At 44.5% G+C, this 22,632-nt stretch overlaps 1 protein-coding gene across 9 annotated transcripts in view; it reads left to right on the top strand.

The window, feature by feature from the left end:
• Positions 1-22,632, top strand: part of LOC147710582 (zinc finger protein 618-like) — a 998,795-nt gene that overhangs the window by 957,844 nt on the left and 18,319 nt on the right. For 6 of the 9 annotated variants that reach the window (XM_086921253.1, XM_086921255.1, XM_086921257.1 and 3 more), the window contains one exon: positions 4,216-4,317. The exons of the other annotated variants lie outside the window; for them this stretch is intronic. In XM_086921253.1, coding sequence (XP_086777379.1) covers positions 4,216-4,317 — 102 coding nt within the window. The remainder of the gene's footprint in view (positions 1-4,215; positions 4,318-22,632) is intronic. 9 annotated transcript variants of the gene reach the window in all.

The following is a 22,632-nucleotide window of genomic DNA, read 5'->3' as shown; positions in this document are numbered from 1 at the left end:
GTATCAGTGCGCTTTACATGAGGTTCCACAAAATTACAAGATTACATCAGTTTCAATTTACATCAGTTGCTAGACAAACAATTACAAGAGCATAGAGAACGAGTTAAGTGAGGTGTAGAGGGGAAGGGGCTAAGGGTAAAGGGGTGGGAGGGAGATACCGCAGAAAGACAAAGGAAAGTCTGCCCAAAGTCCGGCTGGGTAGATGACGGTCGAGGGGGAAGTCCCAAAACCCATCTCCTCTATAGCAATCAGGTAGCTCCACCGGGCTTTGGCAAAATAGCAAGGCCCCAATGGGAAGCATTTAAAGAATATGGAGGGCAAAATAATGGAGCGTAGAGGGGAGGGGACAGGGAAGGTGAGAAAGGGAGGATAGGGGAAGAGACAACAAGGAGAGACAAAATGAAGCCTTTCTAAAGGCCGTCTGGGTAGGTGACGACCTAGGAGGGAGTCCACTGCCCATCTCCCCTATAGCTAAACCAGGTAGCTCCATCGGGCATCAGACAAAATAGTTCAGTCTCAATACATTGAGAGAGGAGAGAAGAAGAGACATAAATTTTATTTATTTATTTATTTGCACACTTGTACCGCGCTGGGAATCGACTCCCTGGGGAGCATCTCCGCGCCTTTGGCATCATCAGAAAGCAAATAGCCCTGTCATGTGTTGTTAAATGTTCAACCAGTATTAATAGTTAAACAGGAAAGTTTTTAGTTTTTTCCTGAAGGGAAAGTGTTCCCTACATGCTCTGACTTCAAATGGAAGTTCATTCCAAAGCTTCGGGCCCGCCACTGATAGAGCTCTTCCACCTTGTCGTGTCTTCCAGAATCTGGGGACGCATAGTAATTCACGGTCTCCAGATCTCAGGGATCTTGCCGGGATGTATGGGATGAATTTCTTAGTTAAATAATCCGGGCCTCTACCGGAAAGGCACTTGTGGATGATGCAACAAGTTTTAAACATCACTCTTTGTTTTACTGTGAGCCAGTGGAGTTTATTGAGTAGGGGTTTTGAAGGAGTCCGGGCCGGGGCATTGAGAACAAGGCGTGCCGCCGTGTTCTGCACAACTTGAAGTCTGGCAATGATCCCCTCATTGGCGGCTAGCAGCAAACCATTACAGTAATCCAGTCTACTCAGCACGAGCGACTGGACTAAAGTTTTCCTGGTGGTATCAGGTAACAGGGGGAACACCCTTCGGAGAAGCCCAATAACATGGAAACAGGAGCTTACTACTTGCGTAGCGTGATGTTTAAGGGTGAGCTCCTGATCCAGTTTAACTCCTAGGTCTTTCACTACCATTTTTGGCTCAGGAACTGGGCCTAGATCTCGAGGCCACCAGTCAGGAGTCCCCAGACGTTTGGCTTCCCCAAAGAGCATCACCTCCGTCTTGGAGACGTTACACTGAAGGAAGTTTGCTGCCATCCAATGTGCCACTTCTTTCATCCCCTGGGCAAAGGAGTGACGCACTTCAGGAGTCATGATTTTAAACGGAAAGAGGAGTTGTGTATCGTCTGCATACGATACAGGGATAAACCCGTGGGATCTCATGATGTTAGCTAGGGGTGCCACATAGATGTTAAATAACGTTGGGCTCAAGCAGGAGCCCTGTGGCACCCCCTTTGAGATCTCCACCTCCTCTGACTGGTAGGGACCAAGTATGACTCTCTAAGTGCGTTTGGTGAAAAAGCTCCTTAACCAGGCCAGCGCCTTGCCTCCCAGACGGATGTCAACTAGTCTGGTGGTCATGATATCATGTGACACAGTGTCAAACGCCGCTGACAAATCTAACAACACCAGGATAACGGAGTACCCCTTATCCTGAAGCATATGAAGATTGTCAGCGATGGACAGCAAGGCGGTCTCAGTGCTGTGCCTGGGCTTAAAACCCGATTTAAATAGAGGGAGGATGCGGGAAGATATGGCAGGAGAGACAGAAGGACATCTGGCTAAAGACCGACTGGGTAGGTGACGTCCAAGGAGGGAATCCACGACCTGTCTCCCCTACAGCTAAACCAGGTAACTCCATCAGGCATCAGACAAAATAGCTAGATCTCAAATGACGAGTGAAAATTCACAGGTAAACAGGGTGGGGACTACGGCCAGGACAGGTGAGGGCAGAGGTCAGTAGCAGGAAAGTGGAGAGGAGTAGAGCGGGGAGGGGTAGGGGGTAGGTAGTTCGGTAAAAGTTCCCATGGATCTGCTTTGAGTCATTCAAAAAGCAGGTCCGTTCCTTCTCAGGTGCCATCTTGAGGTTAAAACGCTTGGTGAGATTTTCACCAGTAGAGGGGGTGGGATGGGCGAGACAGGGAGAGGGGAGAAACTGCGCCCAAGGTCCGGCTGGGCAGGTGATGGTCAGGGGGTGAGCCAAGGCCGATCTCCTCATTAGCTGACCAGAGCATCTCCACTGGGCGTCGGACATAATGTTCGGACTCCGCTGTCAGGATAGAGGTCATGTGTGCTCAGGGATAGTCAAAAGAGCAGGGGAGTCGGGGAGCCATGGTCCGAAGGAATTGAAGATGTTCTCATAAGGGTAGGTGCAGTCCTGGACGGGTAGAGTAAGTCAAAGTTTAGCGGGGTGGGGAGTCTTCATTATCGGCCATGATGGGGTCAGGCATCCTTGGAACCTGTTCCATATCAAGTGTGTGGAGTGCGGCGGAACTTTGCAGGTAGGGGTGCCCATTAGTTGTTAAAACAGGCAACAAAGATCACCCCTGGTGTCCCTGGGCGCCCTGCCCTGTAGGCACGCTGGGACACAGTGTGGGCCGCCATTTTGCCCCGCGAATGGGAGGGGGTCGCTCTTCAGCAACTAGAGGCTCTAGGCAGACAAGCTGGCATGTCCACTGAGGCAGCGGGCGGGTAATACCTTAGGACACTGGCGGGGCGTCTCAACACAGTCAGGAGAATGCCAGAGGATAAAATCGCCCCCCTAATTAAAAATGGCGGCTGACGCCGCTATCACGTCCACCGTGGGCGCCATGTTAGAGTCAGGCACTGCTGAAATTTTAATTCCTTCCCAGGGTAAGCGACGTAGTGCTATTGGACCGCAAGGGGGTCTCAGCCAGCAAGGGAAGCCCTCTGCAGCGCCTTGTTTACATATTTCTATTACATTTTCCATTTCCTGGACCATGGTGGCCCTATTTCCAAATTTTTTGTTGAATGAGCTGGAGAATTACTTTAGAAGTTGCTACATCGAGTACCATTTGTCAATTGCATCTTTTCACCAAATGCTTTAATCTCTGAGGGGGTGCTACTTTTAAAAATGTTATACCGTTACTCATAGCAGTGTTAGTGTGGTCAAACGGCATCATTTAGTCTTCCCGAAAGGAGAGGGTAAGAATTGTCTTCTTGTTTTTTAGGTTGAGCCTGGGCAGCGCATGCGCGTCTCTGTGAGGCATGCTGTATTAGAGTATGCACTTGAAGCTCCACCCATATTTTTCATTGGCTTGTGTCTTTGTCCTCTCTAAAGGCTGGCTTCTGATTCGGTAATTGGCTTGTTAGTCCCTTCTTATTACCGCTTTGTCTTCATTTGTAACTTCCCATGAGGACTTGCCCTTTTACTTCTGTTCTTACAGCGTCTGTGTTATTTAGTCTGTAAGCACTATTTTCGTCAGGGAGTTTTGTCTTACTGCAGGCACAACATTCAGCACGCCGCCACTTTCCAAGCAGCCGAGACAATGGCGGGCGCTTCTTTGCAATGCCATAGTTCTCGCATTGAGGAGAGTTTGAGCTAGTGGCATTGTAAATGACAATAGCTTAAATTCTCGCAAATGTGAGACCTACTGCTTTACAAATACTTTTTGGGGGTTGTTTCCTAGTGCCCCATGCCGTGCTTGCACTTAATAGAGGCTGTGCCCCTTTCTTTAGAAGCGGCTCGTCAAAGAAGGGGGAGTAGCCTATATTAAGTGCAAGCGTAGCATGGGGCGCTTGGAAACAAACAATATTTGCAATTGAATAGGTCTTGCATTTGCAAAAATTTAAGCTATTGACATTTACAGTGCCAATAGCTCAAAGTATCGTAAATGCGAGACCTATTGCATTTTAAATACTTGTTATACAGAAGTCAAAAAATTTCCAGGTGAAATGTACTCATTTGCTGATTGTTTTGCCTTTGTGTAAAACTAGTGGATAATCACTCACTTTTTTATCGCAGATGTGAATTTTTACATTTGCCTCATTCTATAGTACTGTTAGTAATGAACTGATATTCTTTCTTTATGTAGCTGACAACGAGAACAACGTTGCCTCTAATCAATCTCAGTCCTCTCCAACAGTTGTGGAAGAAAACTGGAAACCATCTCTACAGAGAAACAATACCAATAACAGTATGTACATTTTAGATAATTTCTCATACTTGTACGTACACAAACCCACAACAAAGCAATATGCAACTTCTCTATCAATCTCACGATCACCATGCATGTCAGATACCAGTTGATGTTCTAGTCATTTTGCAAAATACCAACGGGCATCTTCAGTTGTAAACTTTAAAACCATCTGCTGTGGCTAGATCATCCGTTGTGTTGTGCAGAGTATGTAATGAGCACCACTAAGATGCATTCACTTCATAACCCGTGATCTTCAATATCCTTCTTGGCCTTTCCTGCCTGTTTTTAGCCCCCTTCAGGCCTTTTTATCATCAGAGATGATTTCCTCTGGAACTCTCCAGAATATAGCCTTTCACTGTAGCTCTTACCTGATCATTGCTAATTAGCAAATATTCTTTCTTTTCTATTATTTGCAATCCATAATGATCTTTAGGGTTATGACCTAATTGGTTGATTATATCCGGTGCTCATTAATTCCTCTTTGTTGTTAATTGTTTTGAGACAAATGGGGGTAGGTTATTTATTTATTTATTTAGGAGTTTTATACACCCTCCTTTCTACTAAACAAAAAGACAATAAGGGGGTAAAGAGGACCACCTTTGCTCCACACTGCAAAAACGAATTCAAAATAATCTACGCAAATCGGTAGCAGAGCCTTGCGGTGGCAAGCGGTCATTGATGTTTATCATCCTTCAGAGAGAATAGTGGTGTTCCCTGTGTTGATCCATAGTAGAAGTTTCTATGCCCGCATCAGGAGTGGAGTCATAAAACTTGATTTGTGCAGAAACATGAGCTGCCACCGAAATATGTATTATGAGTCCACAGCAATAATCCACATTTATTTACTGGGACAAAATCCTTCAAATCGGAACTTAAATAATTTGCAGCATGCGAAAGGCATAAAATTATGGATTTACGTGTGAAATATGGTGCATTACCGTTGCTATCAAGATCTAATTTTATACAGGTCTATACTCTGATCACTTGTCAATACCTTGATACTACCAGTTGTAGGATTATAGCCCAGAAGCAGCTCCTGTTTGGGTCTGTAGGAAAGTTTCTTTGTGAAAAGCACCACTGAAACCGTCCAACATTTACTAATAGTGCTTAATAGAATATAACCAGGTAAAATGTAGAGGTGAGTGTAAACCAGAGGCACCCTTTGTTCAGTGTTTTCAGAGACCCTAAGCCTTGTTTCCATTTTTCTTAGGGCTCCCAGTTCCGTATTTCTCCACGACTATTTTTGATTATTTTATCTCTATTTATCCATGTATAATTTTTCACAAACCTGAAATTGAAACTGTCACATTTCATTATATTTTTAAGCATATGAAATATCAGCATTGTAGTACAAACGCGCACACCTGCATCTGTTTAAGATTAATTAGGAAACTATTGTTCCTATTTAACACTACCTGCTGATGACGCGCAGCTCCAGAAATTTCCTACAAACCATCCCCTTATCCCCAGAGAACTATTCACATACTACTCATCAGTGGGGCCCATAACACTGCGAGTCATTTATACACACATTCATCCTGCTCTAAGGATTCGGTGAAGCTGAGAAGGAGAGCTGCTGGATTATAGCGGAGTGTCTAAATTAATACTTAAAATTTGTACATTATATACATCTGCAGTTTATCTCTATTACCATTATCTCTATAAATGCAAAACATTTAAACACACCACTATTATTTGTCAATAGATCTGCTTGTAAAAGTTAACTAATGGACAACAAGACCAGTTTAATTCTCCATTTATTTAATCTTTATTTTTGAGTTTAAATCTCCTAGCATAACCTTTCTTTTATTCACTCTATTTTAATAGTCATTTAAACATCAACAGCCTAAAGAAGAAAAGAGGTTAAATCCAAACATTTATATTTGTTAGCATAGCAGTTCAGAAATATAAGCAGAAATTCATATTACCAAGATTTCAGGACACGGACATCAGCATAAGGACAGAATAGTTCCCAAAGACCACCTCTCTATTCTCTCTTGGTGTTCACCTCCCCTAAGGACTCCGCACCCATTCAAAAAGTTAAAATTTCAGAAAATTTTCAAAGTCCTTGCGCCATAGAGAGATTCAGCAGTCCGGCAGCATGTCGGGTGCAAAGATAAAATTGAAATGCAAGCCTATTTCTTACTTTCAAACGTCCTCTTTTATACCTTTTTTCCCTAACTTATCTATCTAAAAGTTGTAACTTTTGGGGTCTTTGACTTTTCTGATTGGACAAGTCAAGGGGTGGATGAGCATAGCCTCATCACCTTATTGTTCGTATTTCCGCAAAGTCATCGTTATGATTAAAAAAATAGTCACCATTGTCTCTTTGCAGTCTCTTCCGCTTGTGTCCTTTAAGTCGTAAGTTGTGAAGATTTACCCAGGCCCATGAGGCTGACATTCAAATTTGTTGGCACCACGTCGGGTGTCCAGGCCACACTGTCCTTGACCCATACTGCACAGGCACAGGCTGCTTGCGCTCTTCTCGAGTTCAGTCACGCATGCGTACATCATTGCAAACTCGGAGTCGCAGACAGCTTCCGTTTTAATGTAGGCCACAATGGGAAATATTATAGAAACAAATACAATTAAGCGTTAATTCTTGAAATTTAGCCCCTCTGTTTACCTCCCCCTCATTCTAAGGTAACCCAATTAGTTATTACCTAGCAAAATCAGCAACACATAAGCATTGTTTACTCACCATTCTCTATCATTTATGCCACAATTAGACAGACAAAAAGCATATTCATTCTCGAGTCTGTAGAGGGGAAGGGGGAGACTGGGGCATCCTATAATCTTTTTGCTAGCCCCCCTGGTGCGGGTTCTGTGGTCTTATCACCCCCTGTCGAGGCTTGTAGCATTGCAGCTGTAACGGACCCCCAGATTAGGGTTTTCAGCTGGAACGTGGCGGGCCTCGAGAGGAAGCTGGCGCTGCCGGACTGGAGCGAGCGTGTGGAGCAATACTCCATATGCCTGTTCCAGGAAACCTGGAGTCGGGTGCCCCTACACAAGGCGGGCTATTCCACCCACTTTTTGCCGGCAGTAGAAAGTGCAACCGGCAGGGGCCGCCCCTCTGGTGGCCTGTTAATCTGGGTAGCCACTGAACTCAACTGTAGGGTGGAGGAGAGGGACACTAATTGCCCTGACCTCCTAAATATTTTGCTTAGAAATTCCCAGGGTAGAGTTATTTTAAATATTTTTAACATCTACGCCCGTGGCACTAAGGGGGGAAGAGAATCCCCAGTAATAGCTTGCCTGGAAGCGCAACTCCGCTCATCTCCCCACAGGTCTTGTACCTTGGTGGCAGGTGACTTGAACTGCACTTTCGAGCCCCTGGACCTGGACATCCTAGCAGACCAAGAGGAACTTGATAATGGGTGGGGGATTCCGCCCCTCGAGCTTAGTCCTGTTAAAAAGTGGACAGAAGTGGCCCTCCAGATCAACTCATTAGTTATGGAGTTTGGTCTTAGAGCTGCCAATGGCAGGACCAGATCCGACAAAGTAGGGGCGTACACCTACAACAGGCCAGGACATATGTCACGGATTGATTATTTTCTCCTTGACATACACCTGTGGAGCCTGGTGGTAGACATGGAAATTGTACCTTCCGTGGAGAGTGACCACAATCTCCTGTCCCTCACCCTGTCCCACAGGTGTTTCAATAGCACCGTGAGTAGATCTCCTTGTAACCCCGCTCCGGACCCGTTAGTGGTCACAAATTGTGGTCGAAGGTTAAAGTGGGTGAAGCTAGCTCTTTCGGAGGAGAAAACCTCTGTGATTAGGCAACTTCTGGTCTCAGCCCTAGCCAATCTTGACTGCCAAGAGGAAGGGCTGATGGAGGTGGCACCCAGGTTTTGTGTCATAATTCAGGCCATTGGCGACCTCTTTGTAGTCCCAGCTCACCCGAGCGGAAGGAAACCAAGCCCACGATCGGGTCAGGGCTGGTACAACCAGAAGTGTAGGGAGGCGAAATCACTTCTTATCGAGGCAGTCCAGTCCAAATTACCGTCTAGGACTAGGGAGGCCAGGAAACACTATGCACTCTGCCAGAAAAATGCAAGGATGGAGTGGGAGGTTAATTTCTGGCAGGACCTCCTGGCTGCCAGTCGTGGGAAAGACGCCAAAGGTTTTTGGGACATGGTGGGTAAAAGGAACCGTCCCGACGATTCCCGGAGGACTTGTGCCATCAACGCCCAGACTTGGTTCTCCCATTTCCAAAATCTTTATTCTGCTGTCGAAGGCCCACTTAATGACTCCTTTAATATCCCTCCCTCTACTCTAGTTCATGACCTGGAATTGTTTTCTCCCCTGGATGTAACAAAGCAGATCAAAACCTTGGTCCCTTTGAAAGCAGCTGGTCCGGATGGCCTACCAGGGGATATCCTCCGGGCTTACCCGGAAGAATGGGGGGTACTAATCTCTGCACTCCTCAATGCAATCATGGGGGGAGGGCTTGTGCCTGACTCCTGGAGAGGTGCGGAGGTGGTCCCCATTTTTAAAAAGGGCAGTCGGGACCTACCCGGGAACTATAGGCCCATAAGCCTAATAGACTCCAGCCAGAAATTGGCCGGGAAAACCATCTTGGGGAGAATCACTCAATGGGTGGATGACAATCACATTCTGTCCGATATGCAGGCTGGGTTCCGATCGGGCACAGGAACTATTGAACAGGTCTTTAGGCTCCTGTTGTTACACTGGAAGGTGGTGGTGCTGGGCAAAGGCAGTCTTTACTTGGCCTTTATTGACCTTAAGACTGCCTTTGACCTGGTACCAAGGGAGGAACTTTGGAGGGTGCTTCATGGTTTAGGGATGCCCCCGTACCTATTGAACCTCCTTATTAACCTGCACACCAACACCTATGCCCAGGTTAGATGGGGGTTGAATGGGGAAAAGACCGATAAGATCAGGGTCGAAAGGGGAGTAAGACAGGGCTGTGTCTTGGCCCCTACCTTATTCTCCCTCTATATTAACGGGGTGGTAGATCATCTACTGGGCGAACCATCAGACGCTCCCAGTTTGGGAGGAGTAAAAATACCAACTCTGTTGTTCGCCGACGACACCCTCCTCATTTCTAAAAACCCCCAAGGTTTACAGACATTGTTGAACCGCTTCCAGGACTTCTGTACCACCAAGGGCCTCGTCATCAACATAGACAAGACCAAGTACCTAGTCATGCATCCACCCCGCAAACTTGGCCGCCCTCCAATTCTGAATTCTATACTCCTAGAAAGAGTGGCGGAATTTGATTATCTGGGAATCCGACTAAATGATGCAATGAGCTGGACTGCCCACATCGATAAAATGACTCTGGCCCACAAAAGGGTGGGGGGCGCCCTCCTTAAGGAGTACAATAACTCTACAAAACATTGTGTTGCTCCTATACTTGAGATCTATAGAGCACGTGCGGTCCCAGCGTCTCTCTATGGATCGGAACTGTGGGGCTTGGGCAAAGTTGACTCATTGAGCAAGGCCGAAAACAAATTCATCAAGGACCTTCTGGCCATTCCATCGAGCAGCCCGACCATCCCAGTGCTTATGGACACTGGCTGTAAAGCCATAAGGGACCAGGCTCGGCTTCGTCCCCTTCTGCTCTGGGCACGCTTGTGGAGGGTCCCGGAGCTACAATCTTATGCCAACGGCCTGGCAGAAGTGATGCATGCTGATGGTTGGAGTAGCATCAAATGGCTGAAGGACATAAAACATCTCTTAGGGGAACTAGGTTTGGACTCTTGCTGGCATAGTCACTCCGCTCCTCCAAAGAAGATTTTAAAAAAACTTTTCTGGGAGTGGGTTAGTGTGAAGCGCTCTAGAAGCCAGCAGCACTGCAAAACCACCGCAGCTTTCCTGCTGTTCAAAGACGATGTTTTGTATGAGCCATACATGGATATTATATCAGTTGCTATGGATAGGTCCTTGTACATTAAATTTCGGCTAGGAACTTTGCCCTTGGCCGACCTTTGTTCAAGGTGGAATAAAGTCCAGTCCACATCACGCTTCTGTGCCTTCTGCCAGGACAAACCAGAGACGGTGCCACACTTCCTTTTCGAATGCCCGGACTATGGTCGCCCCAGATCACGTTGGCTTGGTCCCATTTGCAGGGAACTGGGGACTCGTCAGTACTCTGTTGCCCTTCGGATTCTTTTAACTAATACAGCCCCTCCTATTGTCTGTGCAGTTGCTAAATTTTTAAAATGGGCTTGGTTGATTAGACTTAGAAGACTGACCATATCAATTTAATTCCCTTTTATCCTATTTATGCTGACTTAACGTGTTTTTAATTTCCATTCAATCTGTACAGTCTTACTTATTTCGACATGCTGTTTTTATCTTTTTGTACTGCTTTTATGATATGTGCATATCGAAATAAAGCAATCAATCAGCATATTCATTCAAATTTTGATTAGACTATGACAAATACGCACAAAATAAATGTGACAACTTCACTTAATTAGTAGATTATGGTTCGCAATATAAGCAAAGTAGTATCCCACGTGTTTTGTGTGTGTACATTCTATTCTATGTTGGTTAATTTCAAAACCACACAATTAATTCATGTTACTGTTATGAGGAAGTAACTTCACGTGTGGTACACAAACATTTTGTTTGCCAGTCAGCTCCCTAGAAAGAAGGCCTGTTTCCTTTAGTTTTTAAAGTTTAAAAATAAATACAGATGAGGAATTTGTTGATTTTTCGGTCTAATTTTATCTGTAAACCTCAATAACACCACAAAATGTTCAGTACTAACATATGCTGATTCATCAGAATTGGCTGTGGTAGTTTTTGTCAAATTGTCCGAAGGTCAGAAACTTGGGTGCCTGCTCCCAAGCAGCTTGAAGTCTTAAAGTCAAATTCTACTAAAATACCAGAAACTATTAAACGCTTGTGACTGTGTTGCGGCCGGCCCCTGGGGTTGTAGGCCAGAAGCTGTGTATGATTTCACAGGTACAATAAAGGTCTTTTATAAAAATTTAAAATAATAATAATAAAAAAAAAAAATTCTACTAAAATAAAGGTGCTTTTGCTGGGTCCATGTAATCTCATTAATAAATCCTCTGCACTGTATTGTGATGTTTTACCTTCACATCACCTCTTATAAAACAGTTAAGAACATGGGCATTATATGTGATGTACATCTCATACACTGAATGCTCAATTTGAGACCATGTTACATGAACCTGTCTTCAAACTACCAGCTGTGCAGTTTTCCCTCTTCGTATAACAGTATTTAGACGCTCAGTCATCCAAAAGTTGTTTTGTGTAAATGTCCTTTAGGTGTCAGTCATGTGTTCAACAACAGACTACCGAATGTGGCTGGCTATATAATATATTTGGTTGATCTAAAAAGGCCCATCATATCTGCTGAGAAGGTCTCTGTATTGCCTAATTGTGGAGCGGAAGACAGCATTAACAAGCATTGACATAGCCAATAGGTCTCGCCTTTGGGACCTTATAAGTGTTTAGTTTTCTTAGCACAATATCCTTGGTGCAACAACATTACCTGTTGCATGGCTAAACTCTTATAAGGTCCCAATGGCGAGACCTACTGGCTATGCCAATGCTTGTTGAACATGAGCTGCGGCAAGGTTTACTGCAGTTTACTAGTAGCTCCATTAGAGAAATATACTATGGCGTTTATTCAGAAATAAGCTTAACTAGATTGCCATGTCTGTAGACATGAGTTGCCCCAGTTGAATTCTTGAAGTTACCTTTATGGCTTTAAAAGTGATCAACAAACCTCAGCCAAAAAAAACTTGGTTTGGCTCCGTTAACCAATAAGCAATTGTAAAACCAACAGGTGTTCATGGGCTTTCAGTCTTTTGGCTTTGTCAATGTTAGTTTTGTCATGGTCTTTGTAAAACTTTACTGTTTAAAAGGTAGAGAGGTCTGGCGTAGCGGGCATTATTAAACATAAATTAGATGTTTATGGCCTCCTCTGTCTGCAGATCGGGCAACAAAGTGCTCATGAAAAATACTGTTTGTCAATAAATGATAGAGGGATGTGTGAGGTGCTCAGCCATGCACAGCAAAGTGAAAAGAGAAAATAACATTTATTTACATTGCACTCATGGTAAATATTTTTATTTATGTATTTACTTACTTTACTCCTGCCTTTTGTTTGTCCGAGTCCACTACCCCCCCTGCCCCTCCCCCGACCCGCAGCACTCCCTCTGCGAGCTGCCACTGCTCTTTTACTTACACTGTTGTCTTTTTTAGATTCTAGAGCAGGTGCACAAGTAGGGCAAGCTGCTTTGAAAAATCTCTTTGCTTATTTTTATTCCTATTATTTCTTCCTTTGCAGCTTAGGGGATGAGCTAATCATTCTATTCAGTACTTATGATTTTTCAATGGAGGCCCGCTAAAGGAGAAGGAATGGCTTCTTACCTTTAATCTTAGTTCTTATTAAGAGGAATTTCCATTGAAATCATTGATTGTATGACGTTACAACGAATTCCGTTGCAACGCATGCCTTTACCACGCATGCGTTACAACGTAATTCGTTTTCCACGCATAACCTTTACCTCGAATATTCCTTTACCACGCATAGGTTTACAACGTTTTTCGTTGTAAATTTATGCATGGTGAGGGCATACTCTTGTTAAAGGTTATATATCTTCCCTTACATGCCCCCAGCCTCCACTCCTTATAACTACCCCTGCCCTTAACCGTTAATTTATATATATATATTTTTTTACTGAAATGTCCCTTACCTTTTATCTCGCCTCCTCCATCTTCTTTGGTTACGTCGGTCGTACGTCGTAAAGAGGTAGCGGAAGTTACTTTCCATTTCCTCTTTAACGACGCTGATTGCATCAGCTTTGGCTCTTCAGGTTAGTTTTGTTTTAGGGGGGAGACCCCCCCCCCCCAGCCCCTCTTTTTATTCCAACGCTTTTTTTTTTAGGGGGAGACCCCCCAAACCCCCTTTTTTTTCTTTAATTTACCACACATGCCTTTACTACGTATTTCGTAGTAAAGGTATGCGTGGTAAAGCCTCTCGTTGTAACCACGCATGCGTTGTAATGCATGCGTGGTAAATGTTTTTGTGGAAACGGCCGCATTGTAGTGGCCGTTTCCCAAATCATTAACAAACCTCCATTCTGCACGAGAAATAGTATTTGATTTATACTTAACAGTTATTTGCTGCATGAAAAAGAGTCAACTGCCACCTACAGAGCATTATAGGGCACTGGAGGTCTAGGTGCTTAAATTTCATTGTCCTTCTTACTTAGCTGCATCCAGTACAGCTATATTGCCCGGTCCGCCCTTTTAAAAGAAATAAAAAAGTTTTGTGAAGGATCTCACTTTATTTTCTTCTTTTCTTCTGATGATTTTTTTAAGGCTTTATGGGCCAGATGTATAAAGAAAAGTGTTTTGCGATTCCCTAATTGCGAATCTGTGCAATTCGCAGTTAGGGAACCACAAAACGGCATGTTTGAAAATGTGTAGTACACTTTCTGCAATTCCTATGGGGTCGCAAATGACCTACCTCATGAATAATCATTAGGTAGGGCGCAATTTGTGACCCCCTAGGAATCACAAAAATCACAGGGATGGTGGCCTGCTGAGATCAGCACAGACCATCATGTCTGCGATCTATTTTTTTTGTAAAGCAACCCGTTTTCCTTAAAGGAAAATGAGATGCTTTGCAAAAAGAAAAATGAAAAGTTTTCTTTTCATTTTTTAAGATCAGGCAGTGGTCCTTGGGCTACTGCCTACTCTTAAAAATGCTTTTACAAACATTCGCAAAGGGGAAGTGGTCCCATCTACTTGAAATAGGTGGTAAAATGTGAATATTTTGCAACCGCATTCACGGTCACAAAACATTCATGCATACCGTTAGGATTTGCTATTTGGAAGGGACGCCCTAAACACACCCCTTCCAAATATGAATCGCAAACCCATTTTACGATTCGGTAACAGGTTACCGAATAGAAAAATTGGATTTAATGCATCGCAAAAGCATTTTTTGCAACCGCAAACGGGCCGATTCTGCGAAAAGGCCCGTTTGTGAAGGAGAAAAATGCTTGATGCATCTGGCCCTTAGTATGGTTTCAATCTTTTAAAGTAAGTTAATTAAATTGGCAAAATAGCCTGTTTTTAGGGTGCTACATTATTCTTTTGTGTGCCATATACTTCTTGGCCTTTATAAAGTAATAAGAAGATATTACAGAAAATGTGATTTTGGAAAAAGTGTTCTGTGATGCCTGATGTTGGCGGGCTTTTCAGTCCTGAGGATTTCAATGGAGATTGCCCTTTAGAAGAACTAGGATTACAGTAAGAAACCATCCTTTTTTTAAAAACTTTTTTTTAAACTTTATTTTATGACATTAGAACACCAACATTAAAGCGTACAGCAATATGTAAGCCCCTTGAAAATAGAATTGCAATGCTCGGGCCACACAGGGGCCATATGTAGGTGGTGTAATACCGGTCGGTAACAGTGAAATTCGGTAAATTTCACCGTTACCGACCAGTATTTAGGGATTTGAGATGTAGGTGGCAGGATATAAGGATTCGGTAATTTACAGATTCAGGGCCAAATGTAGGAGCCCTAATACCGGTCGGTAACGGCCGAATTGGGCTTCAAGGCCCATAGGAATCAATGGGAAATACAGATTCGGAATTTACAGAATCGGTAAATACTGACTCTTACAGAATCGGTAATTTTTTACCTACATCTGCCTCCTTCCAATTTACCGACTCTTAAATACCGAATTGGTGTGAGTCGGTATTTAAGAGTCGGTAAATCGGAATGACCTACATCTGGCCTTCAGTATTTTAAGGAATCGGTAAATTACCGAATCGGTAAATAACCGAATCCTGATATCCTATGTAGGGAGCACTCAAGTGAGTGCATTTTTCATTGAAGGATTTGTTATTTACCACCAACTACAAGTTGGTGGTAAATATCGAAAACCTTTAAAAAAGCAATTTTGTACTTTTTTAAATGTGCCATGTGGCAGACATACATGTCCTTAGGGCATGTATGTGTGCCACATGTTCTCACATTCACGATTCAGGAGTGCAACAGGGTGTCAATGTGACACCCTGCCACCCTTGAATATGTTCCCCCTATCACCAATTCGGTATTTACCGAATCAGTAATAGTGAATGACTTCCCATTAATTCCTATGGGCCTCCAGGCCCATAGGAATGAATGCGAATTACTGAATCGGTAAATATCGAATCGGTAATACCAAATATTACCGATTCGGTAAAAGTTACCGAATTTTTACCTACATACTATTCACCGATTTTCTAATACCGAATCGGTAAAATTCAGTATTTAAGAATCGGTAAATAGTGATTACCTACATATGGCCCAAGGTCTTTTGAATTCCACAGAGGTGCTGGTTTACAGTGCAGTATCATGCAGGACTTTCGCCTTGGGGCTTGCACGTGTAACAGCTAGTCACCCAATCCCTCACTCTTTTGGTGATCCTCCCTGCCTGTGTCGCTCCCACCACTCTCAGATGTACTTTGCTTGGGCCCTCCCTCTCCTGCTGATAGCCCTGCGCTGCAAAGTTCTCTCCATTCCTTTAGGTCTGCCTGTAGCCCTTCATTCTTGCATGTGAGCTACATGTGCATTTCCTCATCTAACGCCCACTCCCTTATATCTCTGAGCCACACGTTACCTCTGGGCCTCTCTGCCTCATTCATGTTATGGCCATCCTATGTCTAGCCAAAACTAGCATCAGTTGCAGTAATTTATAGGGCAGTTTCCATTCTTTAGGCCTGCATATATGGGCCAGTAGGCATTGTAATGGTTCCTCCCTTAGCGGAAGACCTGTGACTGAGCGTACCCTGTCAGCCACCCCTGTCAAGAAGTGTCTCACCACAGGGCATTCCCACGCCAGGTGGATAAAGTCTGACCTCTCCGCAGCGCACCTAGGGCATTAACCATCCTTGTTTTGGGAGATGCTTCCCAACTTCACTGTGTAAGGTAAGTACGGTGTAAAACATTGTAATGTATCAGTTTGAACCTAGCATTACAGGAGACTATGTGCGTGAGATTGCAAATGGTCGCCCAAGCCCTCTCTTCTAATTGTGTGTTGAGGTCTCTCTCCCAGGTAGCCCTTGGCGGTGGTCAAGCGCGATGTTATGGCACCTAAGATAGCCTGGTATTACTCCAAAACTTTGACCCGCACTCCTCCTAGCAAAATACTACTAAGTCTAAAAACTCAATCTCATCTTTGTCAATCAGGACACCATAAAAGTGCTTCTGTCCCATTCTACTTGACAAATTAGAACATATTCTCCTTCCCTGGACGGGCCCGGCACTGCTTAGAAACATAAATAATATTAACACATTAATAAAGTGTATAGAATTTAAGAACCAACATGTAAAACTGAACATTTTAAAACATTCTGTAAGTCTGAAGGAATGTGAAATTGGAGGCTAAAAATTAAGTTTCTATCCTCAGATTGATTCATGGGAACAGTACAAGTGCATCAACCAGAAAATAATATAAATGGTCAGCGGCCTCAATTGCATTTAGAAAAAATCCATCCTTTCAATTACAATTACGATTTTTCTCATATGTATAAAGTAAATAAAATATTTATAATTTGTGTATTTGTTTGTTGAATGCTTGTTTCTTGATTTTTTTGTATATTGTTTTGCATTTCAAATCAGAAATGCTTAGGGTGGGGCCCCCCACTTCTAGTAATGACTCAGTGGGGGCTCCCTGGATTCCAATAATGAATCAGTTGGGGCACCTGGGTTCCAGTAATGATTAAGTGAGGGCCCACAGAAGTCAAAAGGTTAAGAACCACTTCTCTTGATCGTATGCTTGAAAATATAAAATAGATATTCACATCTTTAGATTCATCTAAGGCGACCTGATAAACTAATTTCTCACCCAAGGATTTTTTACTGGGCTGTTTAAAGATTGGACAAATTAACCCACATTCCAAAACCCTAATCTCAAGATAGGCTTGTTGTCCAACGTGTAAATGAGATGTAACTTACCTTGACAATGGGAAGCCATCTACAAGTGCACTGCAAATCAATTTATATCATTGGTGTCGTGTAACATCTACTTGCGGACTACTAATCTGCCTGTAGTCATGGTCACGGTTAACTGGGCCGTCTCAACACTGAAGAGGAAACTGAGTAGCAGCAAAATTCACAGGAGAGCTGTGCTGGAAAGCCACTGCTGAAGAAATCTGCTGCAACCGTAGAAACAGGTGGATAGGATATTTTGGCCAGCTTGGACACAGTCTTGAAGGACGTCTTATATAATGACGAAATCCAGTTCCGTTTCTTTGGTAGTGTAACTGGGAGTGCCTAGCTGATTCATTTGCTGAGTAAGCTGCAATGGAGCACGAAGACGCACAGCCTTTAATGATCTGTGAGTCTTGGCTCAAAAGGTATGGCGAATACCATACTTCTGTGGCTTGTGACTCACTTGACTGCAGTAGATGCACTTAGTCTGGGGGGCATTAGCAAAATGTTTTCCATGATGTTCGTCTCCCTAGGCACTTGAGAGCGGCCATCTTGCAAGTTTTTTTGTAAACCTTAAATATAGAAATGATCCAAGATAAGCACCTAAGCATGAATGAATGTGTCTATCCACTTTCAGTCATCTTGGGAGCATTTTGTGAAGCTTTTATTTGAAAATTAATTGTGACGGTTGTACATCTGCTTTTACAGCATGGGTAGCCACCTTGTAGGTATTTTTGTGCAGTTTTAAAAAACATATTTTTAAACACCCACCCTTTTATTCACACACATGTATTTGTTTGCAAGTGTTGCCATATATTAAGGTTTTTCTAATTCATTTTTACAAAAACCTTTATGTAGCAAAATTATTTATCAAGCATCTGCGACTGTAGCCAACGCCAAAACTGTTTGCTTTGTCAATGGCTTGTTTAATACATAGTTCTACGTCTGAAAAAGTGCGTATATAACAACATAGTTGTGATATTAATTTTGTGTTCTTGGAAAAAAAGGGATTGTGTATTATGTAATTGTGAGGTATGGTTCAACTTTTGAACAGAAAGATAGAAAAACCTGTTTTAATGAGCCTTTTGGGATAAGTAGGTTACTAAAATTTTAAAACTTACTTTATTTCTGAGCATAGGGAATGTGGAATGATGTGATAAATGATTAGTAGATGGGTCTATGAAAATTGATAAACATTTGAATCCAATGACTAGTTTGGTTGCAAAAATGATCATTCTAGTGTGAGGTAAAACATTTCTGGTTAGAAAGTGCTTTTAATAGTCCTGAGAGGTTTATCAGCTATCTGAAAATGTGAGGATATGTATGGTGAGCATATATAAGCATAATTTGTCCTGAAATGCAGAATTGGGTGCGCGATAAGTTTGGATCTAATACAATGATGAGCTATTGTCTTTAGTAAAGAGAGAGGATTATCCTACGAAGTATATGTGAAATAGACAAAGTACAGAATATAAAATAGATTTGCAAATGAGTAAAACATTTACTGATAGCATTTAATTAAGCAGAGGAAAAGTGGATAGTCAAATGAACCAGCTGGTGTGGAAAAACTCTGCATATATTCTACTGATGATAATAGCAATATATTGCTGATGGATGCTTCTAACTGCAGATTTCTCACCTTTAGAATACCCCCATTTTCGAGACTGGATGGGGCAATTTTTTTCAGAAGTGGTCCCTGCGTGTCGGCGGGTAGCATTGTGGTGACTTCAAGGAGCTTCACACGTGAAGTAGCAAAGCCATTTATAAGCAACATCCCTGCACGCTTATGTCAGTACATTTCCCCCAAAACTACAGTATTCAAGCCCTGCCGCAAGAGAAAAAAAAGATGTTCGTCTCAAATTCACGCTACGTGTGCCAATGGTGCTTGGGCTTTGGTCATAATTTAAATTTGTTGACAAGGGTTTCCCCATGTCTACTGAAGGAATCTGGGAGTGGGAGGCAAAGTTATACATCTTTGCGCATAAGAGGAGGTTGCATTTAAAACAGCGGTCTCATTGCTGCTCCTGGTCACTATGTCGTTCTCAGTCACGTGGTCAGACCCTGTAAAAGTCCCATTCCCACTTGAAGTCTTCTGGTAACTCAAAGTCAATAAAGCGCTGTAAGTACAATAGAGCCAAGCATTACGTATCCCCACCCTGCCACTTGAAGTTTGTCAAGAAGACAACAGGGCAGTGCTCAATGTTTACAGAGTTTTTTTTCTCCAAGCCGATCTTGCATTTGATTCCACCATGCCACTAATGTCCTGGTCCGTCGCTGACTCTGTAGCAAATAGTGGCCTTCTGAAAGCTATGCCAAAAAATTTCCAGACTCTACTCACACTCTCTTGCATACCTTTGAGCCCCAGGGGCCTTGTGCTGAAAGGGTCTCTATTTGTGGTAGGTCCACAAAATGCAGATTGCTCCTTCAGACTCAGACAGTGCTCAGGCCTGTATGAAAGCTGGCACAGAATTCCTTGTGAATTCCTTCTGTGCTATTGCCAATATATGCTCTGCCAACGCTAGCCCAAACATTGACGGCCCCCTCCAGGCCAATGTCATACCATGAAACAACAAAAGATCAACCTCTATTTGTACAATCTGACCTTCAGGCTTTGGTTTTTCCTTAATGCCAGTATTATCTGAGGCTGGAGGTCGTCTTTGATCAAGGGCATACCTAAGGTCCTTCACAACACTGATGATGGTAAGGATGCTCCTTCATCAAACGGATGAAGAAGGTCTGTAATTGTATTTGCAAAACTCCAGTGGGCTAGATACTTCACCAGGGACGGAGCTGGACTCACCACCTAGTCCTCCACAGGAAGAAAGTTGCTGTAGTGGTGCAAAGAGCAGCGAACGTGCTAGATTTGCAATTCAGTGGTCTGGAAATTTAAGTCTATTTACTAACTGAGTTCTTCAGCCGGCCCGTCTTTATCTGAGCTACTGCTACCATTTAATAAGGCCTGTATTCGCACTTTTGCAGCCACTTTCTCTAAGCTTTCCCCTCCAGCCAACCTATGGCCTGACGGCACAGGGAAGCCCCTGGAGGCCCTGATTTTCTTATGAAATACCCAGTGCCTTTAGCATCCACAAGTAAAGTAAATCCAAATGCTTTTCCTGCAAAGCCTCATGGACAGGGAGGCTAAATGTATTGATGCCTTTGGTAAGAAAATATTTTCCGTATGTAGTCTATCTTTACTTTCTCTGAACGCAGTGTGCCTTATGGGCAGGTACACTAACATATGCCCTAGAGGACATTGCCAGTGACATTTTGCCGGCTGTTCTGGAAGACCGAAGAAAGTATATGGGCAAAGGGTGCTATTTGTGTTACTTCATGCTGGAGGAGAATGGAGGCCTCAGGCCTGTACTGGACCTCCGGACATAGAATGCTTTTCGAAGATGGACAAGTCAAAATGCTTACTATGATTAGATTCTCTGTGCTCTATATCCATGGGACTGGGTAGTGTTGCTGGATATGCAGTACGTTTATTTTCATGTAACCTTCCTGCAGTCCCACAGACATTGCCTGTGGTTCACAATGGGGTCTGAACACTTCGAACTTGCAGTACGGCCCTGTGGCCTTACCTTGACTCCATGGGTTTTCCCAAAGCGATGATGGTGGTCGCGGCTCATACTCAGAGGTTGAGGATACATATATTCCCGTACTTAACAACTGACAGCCCAATATTGGCTCGCTGCAGTCAGTTGTACTCCACCTCTGGATGACTGCTGTGCTATTGATCTCCGTGGAGTTTCCCATCAATGAGCCAAAATCCCTCCTAAGCCCTGTGCAAAGGATTCCCTTCACAGGGAATATCCTAATCACAGTGGAGTTCTAGGCCTTTTCACCACAGCACTTAGGTTCAAATGTCAGGATCATATCCTGAAAGTTCAGACTCAGTCCATGGTCTCAATGAGGATGTTTCTGTGGCTTTTTGGGGCTTCTCATGCATTCTCCTCATCCCGTTCACCAGATGGCACATCTGGACCCTGCATTGAAACCAGAGGTATCTGAAAGAAACAGGTTAGTGTTAGATTCCTTACCTTAGAATATCCCCAGGCGTCAGACTGGATCCAGAAATATTTTTCGTCAGCAGTACCCATGCACGTCGGTAGGCGTTGTCTGTGGCTCCGGGTCTGTCGTCGGCGTCGTGATCGCCGGGATGACGTTGTCGGAGTACATCGTGCCGCCCTCGCGCGCTGACGTCCGTTCTTTTTTCTGCGCCAGCAAGCACAAATCTGGGAAGGGTTAGTACCCTAGTAATTTTTGGACTACATTTTTGGCTATTTTGGCTATTCTTTTCGAGTCGATATCGACTCCTGGTACCCGTAGGGTTGCCTGGATTCAAGCCGTGCGACGCTAGTCACCGCCTGATGTCAGTGACCGATCCTCACCTCCGGTGTCTCTACTGCCTCTGGGCCGACCACGACGACAAGTCGTGCCCCGACTACCTGGCCTTGACCTCTAAAGCTAGGCGGGAGCGGTCCTGTAAGCTCCTCGAGATCCAGCAGTCGACTCCGCGCCGCTCACAGTCCCGGTCGAGGAGGAAGTTGAGGGACCGGTCTCGGAGCTGGAGCCCACACCGTTCGTCGAGCTCCAAGTCCTCGCACTCAGGTAAGTCGAGGCACTCTAAAAAGAAGTCGAAGAGGTGACATCGCTCTTCCGACTCCCCTCGCGGTCGCGCAATGCGGCAGAGGGTGTGGGTGCCACCACCTGCGCGGCTCCACTGGAGCCGCAGGCGTTGCATCCGGCCCCATACCCTCCGGTCCCTGGGCTGCATGCGACGCCGGAGGAGATACATGATTTCCTCGTGGCCATGAGGATTCCCTTCGCTCCGTCGAGGCCTGTCTGCACGCCTTCGGGTCCCGCAGACCCGACTAGGGGCCCTGACAAGTCGGCGGCTTCGGCCCCGGCGCCGTCATCGACTTCAGTCCTGATGCCGTAGGGCCCCGGGGGATCCAGGCCTGGATACAGGTTGACGCCAGTTGACCTCACGACTCCTCAGCTGGCGCCGACCCCGATGATGTCGCTCCCGGCGCCGTCTTCGGACAACGCCGTCCCCAGTTTCAGTCCGGGTCCGGCGTCGGAGCAAGCCGTCTCCGGCGTCGGTGGGTGAGCAATTCATCTATGACCCGACTCCGTCATTTCTGCCTGTTTATCAGGACATGGATGAGGGGGAGGACTGGGAGGTGTCTGAGAACCCTCTGGCACAGCAGTGCCAGCTAAGTCAAGACTGTGCAGATGAGCTGGGGAAAGCCAGTGGTCTGGATACATCACCTGACACTGGATTCATCTCTCTTCCCTCCGTGGCTACGGAGGAGGGTGCTACCTATGGTGTGGTGTTGTGCAGGGCAGCCAAGGCTATGGCT

Source organism: Lissotriton vulgaris, chromosome 5, assembly GCF_964263255.1.
Source record: "Lissotriton vulgaris chromosome 5, aLisVul1.2, whole genome shotgun sequence".
NCBI lineage: Eukaryota > Metazoa > Chordata > Amphibia > Caudata > Salamandridae > Lissotriton > Lissotriton vulgaris.
The sequence above is the reverse complement of the archived record's forward strand: the minus strand, read 5'-3'. Positions and strand labels throughout refer to the sequence as shown.